Source organism: Zootoca vivipara, chromosome 9 (genome assembly GCF_963506605.1).
Source record: "Zootoca vivipara chromosome 9, rZooViv1.1, whole genome shotgun sequence".
Taxonomy (NCBI): domain Eukaryota; kingdom Metazoa; phylum Chordata; class Lepidosauria; order Squamata; family Lacertidae; genus Zootoca; species Zootoca vivipara.
The window spans coordinates 21,059,333-21,079,261 of record NC_083284.1 but is presented as its reverse complement, the minus strand read 5'-3'; the positions used below and the strand labels follow the sequence as shown (position 1 = coordinate 21,079,261).

The following is a 19,929-nucleotide window of genomic DNA, read 5'->3' as shown; positions in this document are numbered from 1 at the left end:
GAGGTCAAAGAGAACAATTACCAGACCTTTAGAAGGCATCTCAAGGCAGCCCTGTTTAGGGAAGCTTTTAATGTTTGATGGATTTCTGTATTTTAGAATTTCTGTTTTTTTGGAAGCCGCCCAGAGTGGCTGGGGGAACCCGGCCAGATGGGCGGGGTATAAATAATAAATTATTATTATTATTATTATTATAACAAGACATTCATTATATCTTGGGCCCATGCAGTCAATCCCCCTCTGCTAGTCCATGCACGTGCTCTACCCCTGCATTTTATTTTTACAGCCACCCTGTGAGGTAGGTTAGGCTGAGAGATAGCGACATGCCCAAGGACATCCAGTGAGCTCTGTGGCTCAGTGGAGTTTTCAATGAACCTCCCCAGTGCTGGTCCCCCACTTTGACCACTGCTCCATGCTGGTCGTCATTTACATGGCAGAAATGCTATGATGAGTACAAATCCATACGTATACATGCCCCTCTCCTCCTCCCCTGGTTAACAAGTAAAGGTTGATCCCCTTTAAAAAGAAGTTGCATGCCCCAAGCACCATGGCCAATAATCGCCTTGTGGTTGTCTTGCTGCATTTTACTTTACTGCACAAGTTACTAACAAGGCTTTGAGCTGCAGAGTGCTTTTCTTCTCAACATTGTTTTTTCCATTCCTTCTTGATGTTCCCTGCCTAATTTTGTTTCTTTTCTATTTTTCAGAATTACTTAAGCATTGCTTTCCCATTGATGTTGTCGTGTTTTATACTTTCCTCCTCTGCCTCCCCCCCCTTTTTTTAAAAAAAAATCTGCAATCTTCACTGATCTGTTTCTTTTCCCCCCCTTTGGAATATCATAAGAAGATCCTATTTATGCGCAGAAGAAAGGTATTATTAAATGGGCAAGAAAGGCTTAAATTTAATTTGCTTTTGTGTGACTTTTCCCAAGTGCTAACTTTCAGGAATTTCCTTGTTCATATCGCCCACTGTGATCCCTCCCATTTAGCACCGATGCTTGATTCTGCCACAGTCTCGGCTCTGGACTGAACACTAGTGCCCACTTACCTTAAATGCTTGAAAGTGAGCACATGCCCTACTTAGAGTCAGGAAAATCACTGCATTTACAGTATATTCCTGCGTATAAGACTACTTTTTAACCCAAGACAATCTTCCCAAAAGTCGGGGGTCGTCTTATACGCCGGGTCGTATTTCTTATACGGAGAGTATATCCCAAACTCTATATTTTGACTGGAAAAGTTGGGGGTCGTCTTATACGCCCAGTCGTCTTATACGCCGGAATATACGGTACTTTGGTAAGGATTAAGCTACATGACAGATCTATGTCTTTGAAGACATGTTTGCGCCATTCACATTTAAATCAGGATAGGCAATTGAAAGGGCCATATGGCATGGAGATCTCTAGCCCTTGCCCACCAACTGCTATAATTTGAGCAGACCCTCCTCCCTGCATGGAGGGACATATTAGGAGTGGAGGGGTGGGGGTGGAATCAGCACCTCCTGCCTGAGCAGAGCTTTAAATTGCACTGTACATTTCATTCATGAATGGGACGAAGCTGAAGTTTGAGCCTTTGACTTGCTGTCATCCCATGTAGTTTGGCCTTTAGGAAAATAGGATCCGGCATTTTACGCTGGGCATTAACATTATCTCGCCTCGATAATATTCACTACAAGGGCTTAGTTAAGACCAGGTGGCTTGAAATGCAGCATTGGAAAGATCTAGCATGTGAATGAACTAGGATGCTTTTAAATCAATTGCCAGGGATCAACAGCAAAAATGAAAATATTGTACCTTGATTGGCATGAGTTTCTGGAATCATTGGTTAAATGTGGAAGACCTTTAAGTCCAAATGCAGCACTGTTCTCATGCTTCAATGAGTTTCTAGTTTTAAAGCCAATTAATACATTTTAAAAAACAGCAACCCTGCACCATTTATATAAGGTCAGCATGTGGCATTATATGCTCCAAATATAATGCTGATCTTAATGTTTTTCCTACCAGCAGGTGTAACTTTACAGCCAGAAATATTAAGCTGCAGAAGACGCACAGTTACCCAGTCACTTGCCTCTTAAAGAGTTAGCTTTGCAGTCGAACCAAATTAATTTCCTGTGTGTGACCAACAGGCCTCTAAGATGCTGCGTTGCATGACTTAATAAGACAACACATGTTTTTGCATAATGTTACCCTGGGTAGTAGGGACCCAGGTGGCACTGTGGGTTAAAGCACAGAGTCTAGGGCTTGCTGATCAGAAGGTCGGCGGTTCGAATCCCTGCAACGGGGTGAGCGCCCGTTGCTCGGTCCCAGCTCCTGCCAACCTAGCAGTTTGAAAGCACATCAAAGTGCAAGTAGATAAATAGGGACCGCTTCGGCGGGAAGGTAAACGGCGTTTCCGTGCGCTGCTCTGGTTCGCCAGAAGCAGCTTTGTCATGCTGGCCACATGACCCGGAAGCTGTCTGCGGACAAACGCCGGCTCCCTCGGCCTATAGAGCGAGATGAGCGCCGCAACCCCAGAGTCGGACACGACTGGACCTGATGGTCAGGGGCCCCTTTACCTTTACCTTTACCCTGGGTAGTACGTTACACATGCCTGTATCTGACACAGCTGTGCCATCTTAGAGACTATTAGGCTGCTGCACTAGTATTTGAACCAGGGTTGGATCCCAATGCGACATGAGTTTTGGCATTGGGACCTAAAGTACTCAGCCCAGCTTTGCCCAACATAGAAGCATATATAGCAGTGATGGCCAAACTCGGCCCTCCAGCTGTTTTGGGACTACAATTCCCATCAGACCTGACCACTGGTCCTGTTAGCCAGGGGTGATGGGAGTTGTAGTCCCAAAACAGCTGGAGGGTCAAGTTTGGCCATCACTGATATATAGGATCATAAATATTATTATCCATCATTTCAGCTGCCAGTCTGCTAGCAGAATTTGGTGTCTACATTTCAAATAAAATATGTGCCATAGAATCTAACCTCAAGGTGAGAGTACTACATGCAATGCTCATCAGGACAAGATAGTTTGATCATATGCCAATCCTGGCCCAACTGCACTGGCTGCCAATTAATTTGCAGTGCTGGTTTTGACCCATAAAGCCTTAAATGTCTTAGGACCGCAATACCTCAAAGACCTCCTCTCCCCAAAATATAAGCCGACCCAGACCCTGCAATCATCATCTGAGACCCTTCTTTGTGTGCCCCTTCCACAAGAGGCCTGGATGGCGGCAACAGGAGAAGGGGCCTTTTCTGCAGTGGCTCCCTGTTTGTGCAATGCTCTCCCCAGGGAGGCTCCCCTGACACCTTTGTTACATATATTTAGACCCCAGGCGAAGAAGTTTCCCTATAACCAGGCCTTTGACTGATTAAACATTCTATGGCCTTTTCAATGTATTTGTGGGAGGGGGGTTATTTGTTTGTTTAGTATGCATTTTGTGTTCTCATTTTGTATTTTTATGTTGTGAACCTCCCTGAGAACTCCAGATGAAGGGTGGTATACAAATTTAATAATAAATAAGCAAATAACCTTTTTTTCTAAAGTGTTGCCGGTGTGTCATATTTCTCTTCTAAGTATCTGGTAGCATCAGAATGCCTGAGGGACCAGGTCCAGCTCTTTCTTATGAACTGAGCCCATTGCATATGCCTCAGGCATCTTCCTTGTCGGTTTGCACAGTTCCATGTTGCATAGGAAGATGGTGTTGAAACTAAATGAGTGCAATGGCTTTTAATGCTGAATCAATGTTGGGGAGACTATATAGAATTGGAATTCGCTCATAAAATTTGTTAACTATTTCTAAATGGTAATTCCAACATTAGTCAATCTCTGAGCTGACCCATTGAAATTAATAAGCATTAACTTAGGTGCATTTTTAATTCAATACAAGCAGCAGACATTTGTTTTGGAAACTTAAAAGATATGATAATACCTGTGGAGGGAAGAAGCTTGCTTGAGCTGACAAAATTATGTATATCTAAGAGCTATATAACGTTCTTTACTTATACTGATTTGGTTTTCTGTAACATTTCTTCTCCTTTTTCCTACAAGTATTTATGTTCTTTTCTTGTTTTTCCCTTTCCCCCACTATATACCTTTCAGAGACGGTCTTGTCTTTATCATTTTCATACAGCGTTTGCTCCCTTGAATCTGTGTTTCACCTGCCAATTAAAAATTAACATGTGCTAATAAATCCTGTTCCCCAATCCTGCCCTTTGTATCTCTGACAAATGATATTTTCTGATTATTGACCTACTTTAAATTTATTGTTGTTATTTCATAGAATCATTTATTTGTTTATTGTTCGACACTTAAAACGCTAGTTTCTATGTTATACCTAAGGGCCCTAATTATCCTTTTCAAACCTAGATGGTTGTGAAATTCAAAGTTGTAGGATATTATTCATTTATAGAATTTTAGCTGTCCTTTTTAACTAAAAAGGCTGCCAGTTCAGCCTGTAGACCATTAAAAGAAAACCAGATTATATATAATCTGATTGTTAAATTGAACAGAAACACAAAATAGATTGAATTCTATTGGATGGATCATTGTTTGATTAATATCTGATACATGCGATATCGCTGTCAGGCGGCCTCTCTTAACCATTTTCAATTACTAGCCACTTTAAATTGCATTTTTGCCATTCCTATTTAGAGTCAGCACACTCTAATTTAAAACACACACATCATCTCCCCTCCTCACTGATACACCTGAGATATCACATCACTTTGCCTTTTCTGGTACAACAGTGAGAGAAAAGCCTCATTTCCCTTTCTGACCGAGGTTCTGAAACACTCCAAAATAGCCCCACCACTTAAAATAACATGTACAGGAATTTTAAATACTTCAAATGTAAAAATGCTGCTTCTCAGATATGCCAAACAATTTTTTTTGTATTTGTTTCAAAATTGAGACATGAAAACTTCTAGAAACCAATTGTAGGCTTATTTTGTGATGCACTTATTTCCCCTCCCATTCTGTTGTAAACTTTATGGCATAAAGCAGGGGTGACCAACTTCCAAGAGACTGCGATCTACTCACAGAGTTAAAAACTGGGAGTGAGCAACCCGCTTTTGGGGGGGGGGGTGGTCAGGTCAAAGTTGTTGCGCTTTTTTTAGGAAGGAGGATGGCCCATGTTGGGGGTTCATGTAAATGTTGTTGAGCTTCTTTAGGGAAGAGGAAAGCAACATTGAACTTTTTTTTTAGGAAGGAAAGCCCTGTTTTTGGTGGTTCAGGTCATTTTAGGGGTGCAGGGCAAATATGTTGAGCTTTTTTAGGGGAGCCAAAGTTTTTTAGCTTCTTTGGGGGGAGCCACTGATCTGCCAGTGATCTACCACAGACGTCCAGTGATCTACCGGTAGATCACGATCTACCTGTTGGACATGCCTGGCATAAAGCATGTAAGATGCATTGAAACCTTTCATTATGTGCTTGAAATCAAAATCTGCAGGCACAGGGCAGTTAGGAGTTAGATTTGCTAGCTATCTCAGTCCCCCCTAGTATGCTGGGTTGGCCATAGCATTAGGCAAAGTGAGGCACAACCTCAGGCGGCAGATGTTGAGAGCGGCTGCGGACTCTTTCCTGCTGTGCCTCGAGCTCTGGGTCCCAGTAGTAGCAGAGCTTGCTTACTGCTGGCCTCTATGTCTACCCTGAGGCCCTTAAACTAGCCTGTTTTCCTCAGGTGTGATGGAGAACACTGTGTACCATCTGTGTAAGATTCAGCTGCTGTAGCTGGAATGGGGAGTCAACAAAACATCCTGAGTCAGTCCCAGTGGCATGCTGTCAAATTGCAGTGGATTGTGTGAAGGCTTGAGTGTATTTATTTCTGCAGTTAGGATTGCTGGTTCCCAAGTCTGAGCTGGTGCTCAGTATTCCTCACCCAGAACATTACAAATGAGAAATCACTATTGCAAGTTTGCGCTTTGAAAATATTTTAACTCCTGGATCAAGATAAAGGCAATTTGGAGATGAATTAAGCCCCAAGGATAATAATAATAATAATAAAATACTCCTAGACTTCCACAGGCTCCCTGCAGTGGTTTGTAATGGTTTTGTTGTTGATTTTTGTATACACAGGAAGGTATTGGGGGGGGGGCAGAAACTGAACTTCCAATAGAGGCAAAATGCTAATATGTTTTCTAACCTAGCTTTGACATTTTGGTAGGAATAGAATGGGCGCCAATTAGGCACTTGATAGTTTCTCTTTCCCATTTATTTCAATAGGGATAAATTGGGATTGCTTAGTAAGTTAAATTGTCATTTTTAGGAAGTAAGGAAGGAGACAACTAACCCTATAGTTGTTGGGATATTTGGAGTATAAAGGAGTTTTGGTTTGCTGAAAGGGTTTTTTCCGATATTACAAACAACTTCTGTGGTCCTGAAAAACCACATTGGCACGGGAGGCTTAAATGGTCTAATTCTGTGGTGTTGAGATATCTTTCTCAACTGGGAAGCCAGACTGCCAAAGCATTAGAAAGAGTACTCAAAATTTATCATTACTAACTACTAAACATTATAATTCTTCATGTTTATTATTATTTTCCCCTTATAGGTGCCACAGCTGCAGCTCGGAAAGAAGTCATAAGGAACAAGATCCGGGCAATAGGCAAAATGGCTCGAGTATTCTCTGTGCTGAGGTATGACTTCGTTGCTACTGTTTATTACAAGGATGACACAGTGCTTTAAAATGCTGCTTCTATGTTGATGCACTCGCCATTTGAAAGCTTTGTTTTTAATTCCCTCAAACTGGTTCTGTTTCATCCAGAATGTAGCCTTGATCATCATCATCATCATCATCATCACTTTTAATTTGTATACTGTCTTTCTATCTTACAATACCCAAGGCGGTTTACAATCTGAAGAAACAAATAATGTACACCTTATAACAATCTAATGCAATACAAAAAATGTGATAATAAAACATAACTTTAAAATAAGCAACCTACATCAAATAAGGTAACATTCAACACCCAGAGAAAACTGCTAGAAGGACCAGTGATCTGAATTGGTATAAGGCAAATTTCGATGTTCCTCTGTCTCTAAATTTGGCCTTCCTTCCTACTGCTTTGCGGCCATTCAGGAGCCAACCAGGATTTCCAAGCTCATGCCAAACCACCAAACATCTAATGCTGTCATAAATCACAAATAAGATGAAATCATTGGGTTCCAAGCAGCAGCACACAATGGAAATTCCAAATGGTTATAATCCTCATCAGAATATAGTCGTGTGAGCTCACACAAAGTATGCATACCTGGCAAATTCATTAAAATGCAAATGCATCAGGTTGTTGATATCTTGACAAGATAAGCTTGCATGGCTATCAAAGATGTGCCAAAAAGGTGTTAAATAAGAATAAATTGGAATTTTAATCTTAATAGTAGGCCTCTGCCGAGGAAGTTTGCATTAAAATGATGCAGTCAGGAATATGTGTTTCTCATGTCTTTGCTACTCCATATCCCAGTACAGCCGTACCTTGGTTGTCGAACGGAATCCATTCTGGAAGTCAGTTCGACTTCCCAAAATGTTCGACAACAAAGGCGCGGTTTCCGATTGGCTGCAGGAACTTCATGCATGCAATCGGAAGCCACATCGGACGTTTGGCTTCCAAAGAACGTTCACAAACTGGAACACTCACTTCTGGGTTTGCGGCATTCAGGAGCCAAAACGTTCAAATCGCAAGGCATTCGGGATCCAAGTTATGACTGCATTAGAACTAGGAGGTAGGGGACCAGTTGTTTTATTTATTATCCATGTTTCCTGCTTTTTAGGCCTAAATTTCCATCCAAAGTGGCTTACAGCAATACAAAAAAATCCAATACATAACAACATAAGTGGCATCCAACTAAATAATTGCACACACTGGACAACCTCCACTTGCACAACGTGATTTTTTGCCCTCTGTGCTTGCAGCGCCATCCTCACATCTGCTCCGGGGGGGGGGGGTAGGGAACAGCCATAACAGATTTAGTGGGCACATGGAATAAGTCCTATTCCACAAGTGGAAGTTGTTCTGCTCATGCAAGGATTTTAGAAGATAAGAAGATCCAGGTGGAACAGGCCAGTGTCCCACCTAGTCCAGCATCGTGTTCTCACAGTGACCAACTGGATGCCTGTAGGAAACCAGCAATCAAAACAGGAGCACAAGAGCACTCTCCCCTCCTGTGGTTTCCAACCAACTGGTATTCAGAGGCATTGCTGTTTGCAGCTGTGGAAGCAGAGCCTAGACATCGTTGCTAGTAGCCACCAGAAGCCCTCTTCTCCATGAGGTTGTCTAATCCTCTTTTAAAGCCATCTAACTTGGTGGCCATGACTGCCTCCTGTGAGAGTCAGTTCCATACTTTAACTATGTGCTGTTGTGAAAAGTACTTCCCTTTATCTGTCCTGAGCAGGCATCCCCAATCTGTGGCCCTCCAGATGTTTTGGCCTACAACTCCCATGATCCCTAGCTTAACGGGACCAGTGGTCAGGGATGATGGGAATTGTAGTCCAAACCTTCTGGAGGACCGAAGGTTGGGGATGCCTGGTCCTGAGTTACTTAGTGCTACTTTGGATACAACTCATATATTATAAAAAAAATGTAACAAGGGTGTGTTCTGCAGCCACATGAGCTTTAGATTTGCTAAACTAAAGCGGTTCTGGGTCTGGTCAGTGCCTGGATGGGTGACTGCCTGGGAACCACATGCACTCCACCTTAGGTTCCATGGCAAAATAAAAGTGAGATAAAAATGAATAAAGATGTTGGATCTAGAAAGAGCTGGATCTAGAAACAATGAGGAAGTGCTTAGCTCTTCCCTTCTCTTCTTTCTGACCGCATAAGTTGCTGGCTGCAATTGACATTGCTTCATCCTGTTTCTACCAGGGAAGAGAGTGAGAGTGTGCTGACACTGAAAGGGTTGACCCCAACAGGAATGCTGCCCAGTGGGGTGCTCTCTGGAGGAAAACAAACTCTGCAAAGCGGTAAGCATGTTTGTGTATGTGTGCTATGATGTACATAAATTCGGCTGCTAAAGCACAGAATTCCTTTCCGCTATATAAATGCAGTCTCTTCAAGAAGAGAGAGAGAGAGAGACCACAGAGTGACTAGAAGCTGGCTCACAAAATTTGGCTAAAAAACCAAACTAAATAAATGCACGCAACCCCTGTTTGCAATACTTGGCAATATTTAAAGGGAGGGGGTGACTCTACATATATAGGGGAGAGTTACACGTGTGAAGGGCAAAATGATCTCTGCTATTTCTCTGGGACACTGCTGCCTCATATGTAGGTAAAGAGTCATCTAAATGACTGGGGTTTTTGTTTTCGGGTGTTTTTTTGTTTGTTTCTTTTAAAAAAGGGGGAGCACACACATACACAGCCAAGCTGCTCCCTGGCCCCCCTCATTTAGGATGGGTTGAGCTATCCAGAAACCACATTTAGTGGAGATCCATGCATAAGACTTTGGCTTCAGCATAAGGAACTTAATTGAGGCTTGTACCAGCTTACTATGATAGCTTAAAAACATATCTATCTTGGTTCTGGCAGCTTAACTTTACAAAAGCCGGGGCATATCCACTGCATGTGAATAGGTTTTCCTTCTTGCATAGTTCTGAAACTCCTTCCCTTAGGAGTAGTCCCCATCCACAACATATTCAGGCAAAAGCTGGGATCCCAAGAAAGTAGGTGATACCAGTGGCATTTGTATTCCTCAGTTTGCCACCCCACCCCTATTATTATTATTATTATTATTATTATTATTATTATTATTAGTGGAGGGAGGTTCTGGCATGGACAGAAATGTAGTGCCCTGTGGCTGAATGTGCCAGTGCATCCACCATTTTAACTTATCCTCAATGCAGCTCCCAAAGAGTCTTTCACAGGAGCTGATTTAAATAGCAGAAATATGAGCAAGTCAGCTGCAGGGCAGGTCCTGTTCTGAATTCATCCATCTTGACCCACCAGTGCAGCAACCGCTTTCATTTCCTCATAATGCAGTGAGCCCAGTGGTTTGTTCAGGTTTCCTCTACTGCCATTGGTCCTCCCACCTTAGCCTGCAGTCTGGTAAGCCAGGCACCATTGCAGGGAGGGGCCTGCTGCTGGTACATCATTCATTTTACTGTACCACAAGCAGAATACTGGAGCAAGCCAGGGAGCCCAATGCCAAGGGCTTTGGCAGGCAGTAGCTAAAGCTCCAAATAAGTGACCTGAACTTCCCCTCCCAAGACATGTCTGCCTCCCCACCTCCTCCAGAGTCCTGGGCAACCTGAATCCAAATACAGTGGATCTCTGTGAAGTGAAACTCATCTGCCCTGTCTAACTTCTTAGTTGACAGCTTCTAAAGGCCATGGATAAAGAGGATGGGAAGAAGGTTCTCTGCTTGAGAATCTCATCTTTCAAAGCTTGAGAAGGTTTTCTTTCCCACCCATTGTGCTTGCAAGCATGCAAGACTGCTTTTCATTGTATGGTATTCATAAGCAACTTACTGAGCATGGCCTCTCTCCCTTTAGAAAAATGGCAGAAACTGTATGTGAAAAACTGCAAATTATTGGCCAACATGCCAATCCTCCCTTAGGCCAGCTGATAACTACCAAATTGCATTCTTCCTTTTTTCTCTTCTTCATGGAGAACTGCAGTATTGGAATTCTGTAACTGGAATTCAGTTTCTGAGGGCCAGTGAATAACTAATGGCTTGTGAATAACTAATGCCGCATATGGCAGACTTGAATAAAGGGAAGAACATTTTAATGGTGGTTTTGCTATATATGCAAGCATTGAGGCACTTTCTCTCACTTACTGTTTCAAGTCATATTTTGTATGAGCAGCCGCGCTATAGCTAGTAGAATATTCCTCTTGAAGTAAGGAGCCACAGTCAAATATTTTAATGTATTAACTGTTTTCTGTTTTTACTATTGTGTAACATGCACCCATGAGTGTCCAGCCATAATTATGATGTAGCTTTTAACTGTGAGACATGGAGATTCGCCTTTTCAATAACTCAGTCTCAGCCTCTAACTTTCCCATTTCTTTCTTGGAGTTTCTTTCCTGTATTTTTCCCCTTTCTGTCTCTTTTTCTCTTTATCTAGAAGATTCAGGTATTCTGTGGTAAACTCTCTTTTTGGTGGCTTGTGTGTTACACATATGGTAACGTTCTGCTTTGTAAATGCTGCAATATGATGACCAAAGTGTGTTTGTCACACTAATGGAATTATTGAGGCACATAAGGGATTTGCTTCATATTATTAGTCCCTTGACATTCGTAGAATTTTATCACCCACCCATCCTGGAGAAAAAAACAAGAAACCCGCTGTTGTCTTGATACAATTGCTTCTCTCAGATTGTCCAAAAGCCTGGCTATTGGGAAATTCCCTCATACTGCAGTATTATAGCTTAGTGAAACATTACTATACACAACCCATTAGTTAACACCTTGCACCATTCACCAAATATACTGAAATCTACATAGTTTCTGTTAAGCACATTTTGCCGACTGTGCTATGTATTAACAGAAAATATGATCAATATATTCTGTGAAATGTGTACATTCTTAGTGACCATTATTTTAGTGTGTTGTGCTGGTTTTGATCCTTTTTCTCATCTTAAGTTTTATTGTCTCTTTCCTCTTTATTTATTATGCATATTTATTTTGGTTATTGAGTTATCTTATTTGCTGCACCCGAGGGCTATAGATTCCATGGGGGAACTTGTCCTTGATACAATATGACACTTGATGAGATTCCACTGATCTCAGTCCATTTTAATCTTTGCAACTACAAAATAAAAAAATAAAATGCAACATTCTAAACCAGACCCAGGCCAGTGTGTTTCTCTTATAGGCAGATAGGCTTCCTTGCTGCCATACTTAATACCAATGGTGATTTAGGTGCATCTGGCTGTCAAAAAGACATTCAAGCTATAATGTAACAATGCATTTCTAATATTAACTTTTATGTTCATTTCTGTTTGCAAATGCTTCTTAAGCCCTATTTAAAAGGCCATGGTGGTTTGAAATCTATGCTATACTACCAGCAACTTTGAAATGGTCAGTTGTTCTGCCAGTAGTTCAGATCTAAATAAAATCAAAACATTTTTTTTAAAAAAATTAACAGTATGGGGCACTTGAAAAGATTGTGTTCTGTGCCATCTTAAACAAGGAAACCCACAAACAAAATATTGAACACTGAAAAGTCTTTTCAGTATTTCTTTTTAAAAAGCATACAGGAGAAAAGAAAAGTATTTCCCCAAATTATCAGAAACCATCTTTTCCCTTAGTCCCCCTGCTGACCGAAGGGTGCTTCAGTATTTTGCTGATCTGCATTGCTGGTACTTTCGTCCACTGGCTTTAATGCCACGATATGTCTTACTAGACACTCTGCAATCTAACCTGCCCCATTCAGTGTTGCAGCCACCCTTTTATACCGTCAATTTTGTATATTGTATGGACAATACGGTGTAGCATTTCAATTTAATCCATGTGGCTATTTTATTTTATTAGATATTTAAGAACAAATTAGTACAGTATCTTTCACTTTTCCCCCCCATTAAAAAAGAAAGAAAGAAAGAAATCTATTGCCTGCAAATTACGATACCTGTGTCTGTTTTGTGTGTAGCATTCTATGTTGTCTTCTGTGTCAAAATCCAGCACTTACAGTAACCTTCAAGTGTACTAGCTCCTTTGCTATTCACTGACTTGTTCTTAGAGTTAAATCCTCTGCTCATTTTTCTCATTCGTTTTGCTACCCCTTTCTTCTCTTCAGCTACTGTTGAGGCTATTGAGGCTGATGAAGGTAAATTGGCCAGACCCCTTTCTGTTGTTGTTACAACAGAGAAGGGCTCTGCTGGGTGTATTCATTTTTGCTGTAGCTTGTATAGAGTGTGTGGGTGTTGAGCTAACAATTGTGGCTCAGTATTAACCTAAGTTTACTTGCTTTAAAGGGGAAAGTGTTCCTTTTGTTGTTGGTGTTGTTTCTTAAAGTTGCAGCGATGTTCTGATCTGTGTCCATTAAGCTTAAGGTGCCGAATCAGTGTTGCACAAGGATAAGAAAGCTTGCAACTCGGCTCAAAGGGGGCATGGCAGCACTTTAGTAAAAGCCATTTGACATACAAACAGTTTCCCTTAAGGGGGATTCATCAGTTCCCCATGTCACCTTAAGACATATCTGAAAATTGAGAAAGTTGAATGGGGTTCTCCCTTTGCTGAGGTCTCTAGTGAAAGTTATTTTTGAACGAGTATTCACTGTAATTTAGCATATTTTAAAATGTCCCTTTAGTGGGAAAATATTAAAACAGTGGGAGATGTTATGAGGTTTATTCCCCTGCAAGTATCAGGAATTTTCTCTAATGTAGCTGTTAAAACCAACACCATTTCAAATGACTACCAGCACAAATGAATTACTGTCGAAGATATTGAATGCAAAACTTCAAGCTGCCTTTCTCAGGGATCCTTTTGTTTCAGCTCTTAAAACAATTTTGTTAGTTGTACAGTTAATAGATCTCCAAATGCATACTGGAATATTTCTATACATGATGATTCAATTAGTAATTCAAATTGTTTTGCAAGAAGACTCTCAAAAGTTCCCCTTTAAAACAAAACCAAAAAATTACTCAGTTGTATTTTGTTCTTGCCCCCCTAAAACTTAAGGTTTTTTCCAAAAAAAGAAGAAAAATCATTAGTCATTAGTTCTGTTGGCATGGAGTAAGACTGCCATTTTGGCCCTCCTATCTGTTTTTTGATCTTTTTGTTACAGGAGTGAACAAAATTCTTAGCAATAAGTAAGAGAAAATACAACTGCTTTCTAAATAGCAGTGAGTGAGCTGCTATTTATGTTGGAATTCTCTATTCCTGTTGGCAAATTCTACTCTGCAATGTGCATTCTTGTTGACAGTTTGGCTGTTTTTTTTCCTGTGATTTCTGTGACTGTGTCGTGTTTTTAGTATTACTTCTCAATGTAAACTGCTAATAATCATTGTCTGACCAGCAACTGCAGCAGAGCACATTCTTCAGCACAAAGGTGTATAAATATGTCTGCTTGACACCAAGATGTGCAGCCCATTTTGGGAATATGCGTTGTTCAAGTTAAACTTCTTATTGATCATTACATTGCACTGTAACCAAAGATTGATTGATCTGAAAAGCTTTTGCCTTTGGGAAATCTAATATGGATTCTGTTTACATAAACAAGTGTTTACTAGGGGCCTGTGCAGGCCTTTGACGGAGTCTAGGTGTTCATACATCCAACCACAGCTGAGCATCCTGCAAAATTAAACTGCCTTACACTTCACATTGCCATTCATGATACACCTACGTCAAAGGACTGGATCAAAATTGACAACACTGTGGTGAATTTTTTAAGAGGGCTGGGGTTGAATGTTCTGCTATGAGTCTTTGTTCAAGTTATCTTTAGTATGAAACCTATATGGAATTTGTGGGGAATAGGTGGGAACATGTGGGCTACAAGCGGTGAAGGGAAGTTTCCAGACAACCAAGGGTGGTAGATTCCACAGCAAACTATGTTGTCTGAAGTGGTCCAACATGCAAAGATTAAGCATTTTGGAGTGGATCCAAAGATACCCTTCCACATGCGGGAGGCATCTTCCACTCACGGAAGGGCCATTTTACACCAGGGTCTCTTGTTTGAGAAACGTGTGCAAGCCTTCTTCTCTACAAGTGTTCCACTATTATTATTCTTGCACAGGCTCTTGTTCCGGCTGAAGAATAAGGCCCTATCTGTTCTAGCATTGTATGGCAATCTTACACCCATTTTATGGAACCACTCACAGCTCTTTGGATCCAATCCACTGACTTAAATTGTTGGTTTTTTACAGAAGCCATGATAGCCTCAAAGCCATCTTTATGTTCCACCCCTTCAGATGGCCCAGTATGCAGTGGTTTCCACCTAGCAGGAAAAAAGAAATCACCACATTGGGGGGGGGGAGGGGAATTGGTCCTCCGTATCTGTCTGCAGTCCATATTTCCACAGCAGTGGTTGGCAAAATGTCAGCATGAGAGGATTTGTCCTTGCCACAAAATTCAACACAAGTGGTTTAATAGTACCAGGGACTTTGCCTTCAAGGAGAAATGTGAGGGGTGGGGGAAAGTCATCTCAAAATTCAGAAAGGATTATGCTTTCTCCCTAATGGAGAACAAAATTGATTATACCTCTTGACAGATAAACCAAAGAGCAAATTTAGTTTCCAACTCCCTCCTTTTTGCTCACACCCTCCCAGTATTCTCTCCCCATGTTGCTGGTACTAACTGACCATCTTGGCTATCTTGCATGTTAAGAAACCCAGCAGAAAGAAACATAACCAACATTCTTGAAATATGTATTTGTTCAATTGATATTTTTTTTACTAAAATAAGAGGTGGGAAACACACCAAGGGTTAACAGCAACCAATAAGTTAAGCCTGTTTCTTGGATTGCTGCCCAGAGCCCTTCCCCTTTTTTTTTTTTTTTTGCTTTAAACCCTCTAAAGTAAGCCTCTAAAGGATGGAATTGCATCAAGCCCCTTGAATTTTCCCCCTTTCATTGAGTGTGTGAAATACCTAGTGAGATCAATGTGGAACTCCTAATGTCATTGCTGAAGGGCGAGTTCATTGACTTTTAAATTCACTTACTGGCTCCTATGTTCCTACACTTTCAAAGTTAAGGACAAATATGCCAAAAAGAATGATATTCAGCATCCATGTCACACTCAATTACTGCAGTTTAACCAGATTATCCTGTAGCGCTCTAGGGCTGACAGAGAAGGTTATCGTTCCTGAGTAGTGCATGATCATTTCTTTTGTAGTGAAGACACTGAGGACCTTCTGTCTAATGCATTATAAGGGTATCCTCATATGATAAATTTCATAAACACTCAATGCAGGTTCCTATATAATGGGAACAATCTGTTTACCATGATTAAGGGAGTGGACCATTGCATAGCTTGCTACTGCTCTCCATCCCCCTTCCAAATAACATCAACCATGATGTTGACTGGGGTGAAGGCTAACCAGAGTCCTAGTTTTTAGGCAGGAATCTTAATCAAGGTTTGAAGCTGGTTCGCAAAGCTTGTTAAAAGGAGAACCTAAGTCTTCATTTGGCATCATACAACCTCTGCAGTGAGGTTGGCACGCCTGGAAATAATAGCTATTGAAAGGCTACAAACCAGAATTCTTGGGCAAGCTGTAGTTTTGAATGTTCAATCATTTCTGTGAAGCCTCTTGACAGCTGCTCTGCTGTTAAATTCATCCTACATTGCCTATTCGAAAGAAAACAACAACAACAAATCTCCCTTGGAAATCAACAAGAATTCTATCTTGAATGAGACTGTGAGGACATCGCAACCATTTATCACTCAAGACCAGTCCAGACATTTTCTTTTAATACCCTAAAGTCAGTTTTGCATTCCCAGTTTCAAGCCAGTGTTTTCATTCGCACAAACACATGTGGGAGCTGCCATTTACAACATCAAACCAGCTTCCTTTTGTGATGGCTTCACTGCACCAATATTTGTGAAACTGAACCCTACACTTTTAAGACAGGAGATTTTAGTTTGTTATTTTTCTGTGAGCACTACTTGTTCCTGAAAAAAATGTTCATTCCACACCGAACCACCAAATAAAATGTCAGAATTGAATTTTGTTGGGAGCATCTTAAACTTTCAAGATACATTGGCTATCTACTTTCTAGCTGTTTCCAAATCCATCCAGAAGCTTTAATCGCATTGCCATTTTATTTTCTTCACCGTGAAGGAATTTCTCAACTCAGTTGACTGTTCAGTAAGCTGATAAAATGCCAACACTTTGTTGCCATTGACTTTCCCTTTCCTCTCTGTTTTTTTGTTTTTGTTTTTCCTCCCCCACACCCCAATTCTCTGTGTAGCTATCAAAGGATTCTCGCCGCAGCATAAGATCACAAGCTTTGAAGAAGCCAAAGGCTTGGACCGGATTAACGAACGGATGCCCCCTCGCAGAGATGCCATGCCATCCGATGCCAACCTTAACTCCATCAACAAGGCAATCTCCTCAGAGACTAATGGCACTGACAGTAATGGCAGTAATAGCAGCAATATTCAGTGACCGTTTCCAACTTGTGATTTTTTTGTTTTTGAGCTGCAGGGCATGATGGGATTGCTGCTTATCAGCAGTGGGGTGTTCTTGCCTCTGATGATAGCTTACTTGCTCTGGGGGCCAGGTGTTGGATTCAGTTTACAATATCATCTAAGAAGAGATAGTAGACTTTATTTTGGTGGGTGGGGGGTGGAGGTTCAACGCCTCCTTGGATATGCCTTTAAAATGCTTGTAGAAAACTAAATGAAAGCTAATGCTGGTATATATTGCAAAGTTAGGGGAATGAACATGTTTTCCTACTGCATTGGAAACTTCTAGATATGTTAACTGAAAGGCCTTTTATTATGTTACTGGACATGACAATTTTGTCTGATTTCTTACTAACTATTGTACGTTTACAGTTGCAGCACTAAACATGGACAACATCAAAAACATTTTTAACAAAGTGATGTACAAACTAAATAAGGAGACTATTTATTGATAATGTTTTGCTACTCTTGTCAGACGACGGCTATCTTAAAAAAAAAATTAGGCAATCTTTAAAAAAAAAAGTTGCAAATTTGTTAAAAATGCCAAAAAGGACAGTTTAATTTTGTACAGATTATGCTTACCTCAGGTTTCTTTAGTGTGCTTGAATGCCCTTCTTTAAATATAACATTTACCTTAACTAATTTGGCAGTGAGAAATCTTTTCTTTTAAGTTTTTAAGGAAAATAAAACTGGAATAATGATACTCCTTTTTTCTTTTCTTTTTGCTGTTTATATTTAGGAATCTTTTCTTTATTCTTTTTCTTTTTGGTAAATCAAGTCTTGGTTGTGGCTTGCTGAATTTAAATATTTATGAGTGGTGCATTTTTAAGTATAGTGAACAAGACACCATATTAAGTGCAGTGAAAGCATCTATATTCTGTAAAAATCTGCCTATGCATGTTTTTTAAGAAAAAAAATTGGCTGTATAGGCCTGTATGGGACTGTAATGCGCTTAGTGGTCTGACTTATACTGGAAATGTATGTACTGGCGTACTTTATATTCTCTAAAAAGAAAATGCTAATGCCTTTGAAATTTTGTAATCAAAAAAAAAAGCTTTGAAAAATCTAAGGGGGAGAGTATTCTTAAAAGTTTTTAATATAAGCTTGTCAGTGCACATATCGATGGTTAGCATGTTTAGCAAACCTTGTGAAATTTAAACTAAGTTTGTAGTTACATGTGAAACTAAATGCATGATAACTGTTAATGTCATGATGGTTTAGTCATTTTGTTACGTTCTGTCATGTGCCACAAACCGTGTAATTTTTTCACTTTTTTCCCTTTGTATATCAGTTACGGGTTACAACTGGTTCATTCTTAAAGGAAGATGAAAAACCAACAAAAGCAGTCCACTGATATTTTTTAACAATTGTATAAGTGCCCAAGTAATTCACTACAGCCTACAGCCTTGCCTTTGTAATTTGACTTATGAAATGTTGGCAATCAAAGCATGCACTTGTAACAATGAAAAAAAAAAGCATTTTATATTACTACTCAATAAAAATGTGCATGAACCTATGGCTCCTCACACTAAATCTCTGGAGCATGCTATTATGTGTTTAATCCTCACCATGCGGGTAGGAGGCTCTCACCCCGTTGTCTTGTCTGTTGCATATCCTAGGTAGCAATCCCTGCACTCGGGTAGGCATGACTTAAGTGAGACTTAAGGAACAGAAGAAGCTGCCCTTTACCATGTCAGAACATTGACGCATCTAGCTGAGTTCTGCTGACTGGTGGTAGCTCTCCAGGGGTCAATCGAGCCAGGAGTCTTCCTCATCCTTATCGAGAGATGACAGGGATTGAACCCGAGACTTTCAGAATGCAAAGCACAAGGTCTACCGCCGCAGCCCTTCCCCTCTGCTTATGCACATTCTGGTAGCCCTACTTGCAAAATCATAGGGATCGGCTCTCGGGATAAAAAGGAGATCCTCAAGTTCTTTCACACTTCCATTGTAGCAAAAGAAAAAATGCCTTTCACTTTGAGGGTTTCGCTCCAGAGGTGGTTTCTTCCGCATCATTCAGCTACTTGTCCTTTGTAGGTCTGATCAGCTTCTGGCAAAGGAGGGTGGAATGTCTGGACCTTTTCTTTCAAACACGTCCCAGCAGATCATTCAACCTACACTGTGTCCTAGATGCAAGATCTCTTTTGCCCATTCCTGCAACACCCACCTACCTGCACCAGTCATAATTACGAACAACACAGGGGAAATTCATATGTCGATTCCCTTTGATTGAATGGTAGCAGTTTAATTTTGCTACACAGACTATTTGTGCTGCTACTTCCACAAGTCCCCCCCCCCGACACACATTTATTTTATTATTTATATATCACATTTATAGCCCACCTTTCCTCCAAGGGGCTAAAGGCACAGTGTGCTGGTTATCTCCCTTCCACTTCATCCTCACAGCAACCCTCTGAGGTGGGTTAGGCTAAGAGACAATGACCAGCCTAAGGTCACCCAATGGACTTCATGGCTGAGCAGGAGTTTGCCATATTACCCGGCCAGCTGAATTTTCCCCAGATTCTAGCCATGCCTCCCAGTGCCGCTTTAAACGATAAGCTGACTTGAATTCTCAGCTCTCATAGGAAAAAAAAAAATCAAAGGCAAAAATGTGGAAGCACTGTGTGTGAAGGAGAAAAGGCAACTTGAGAGAGAGCAAGGGAAGTATGTTCATTTTATTTACTTATTATTTATTATCCCAGCCGTAAAGGTAAAGGGACCCCTGACCATTAGGTCCAGTTGCGGATGACTCGGGGGTTGCGGTGCTCATCTCACTTTATTGGCCGAGGGAGCCGGCGTACAGCTTCCAGGTCATGTGGCCAGCATGACAAAGCCGCTTCTGTCGAACCAGAGCAGCGCACGGAAACGCTGTTTACCTTCCTGCC

The 19,929-nt window shown here is 41.0% G+C and overlaps 1 protein-coding gene across 5 annotated transcripts in view; it reads left to right on the top strand.

The window, feature by feature from the left end:
* The window catches only part of PPP3CA (protein phosphatase 3 catalytic subunit alpha), a 191,607-nt gene extending 173,051 nt beyond the window's left edge, over positions 1–18,556 (top strand). Inside the window, exons 11-15 of one of the 5 annotated variants that reach the window (XM_035112123.2) lie at positions 844–867; positions 6,539–6,623; positions 8,847–8,944; positions 12,718–12,747; positions 16,828–18,556. In XM_035112123.2, the coding sequence (XP_034968014.1) occupies positions 844–867; positions 6,539–6,623; positions 8,847–8,944; positions 12,718–12,747; positions 16,828–17,024 (434 nt within the window). In that variant the 3' untranslated portion in view covers positions 17,025–18,556. Of the gene's footprint in view, positions 1–840; positions 868–6,538; positions 6,624–8,846; positions 8,945–12,717; positions 12,748–16,827 lie in introns of all 5 variants that reach the window. The other 4 variants (XM_035112121.2, XM_035112124.2, XM_035112125.2 and 1 more) reach the window with 4 other exon arrangements.
* The last annotated feature ends 1,373 nt before the right edge of the window (positions 18,557–19,929 follow it).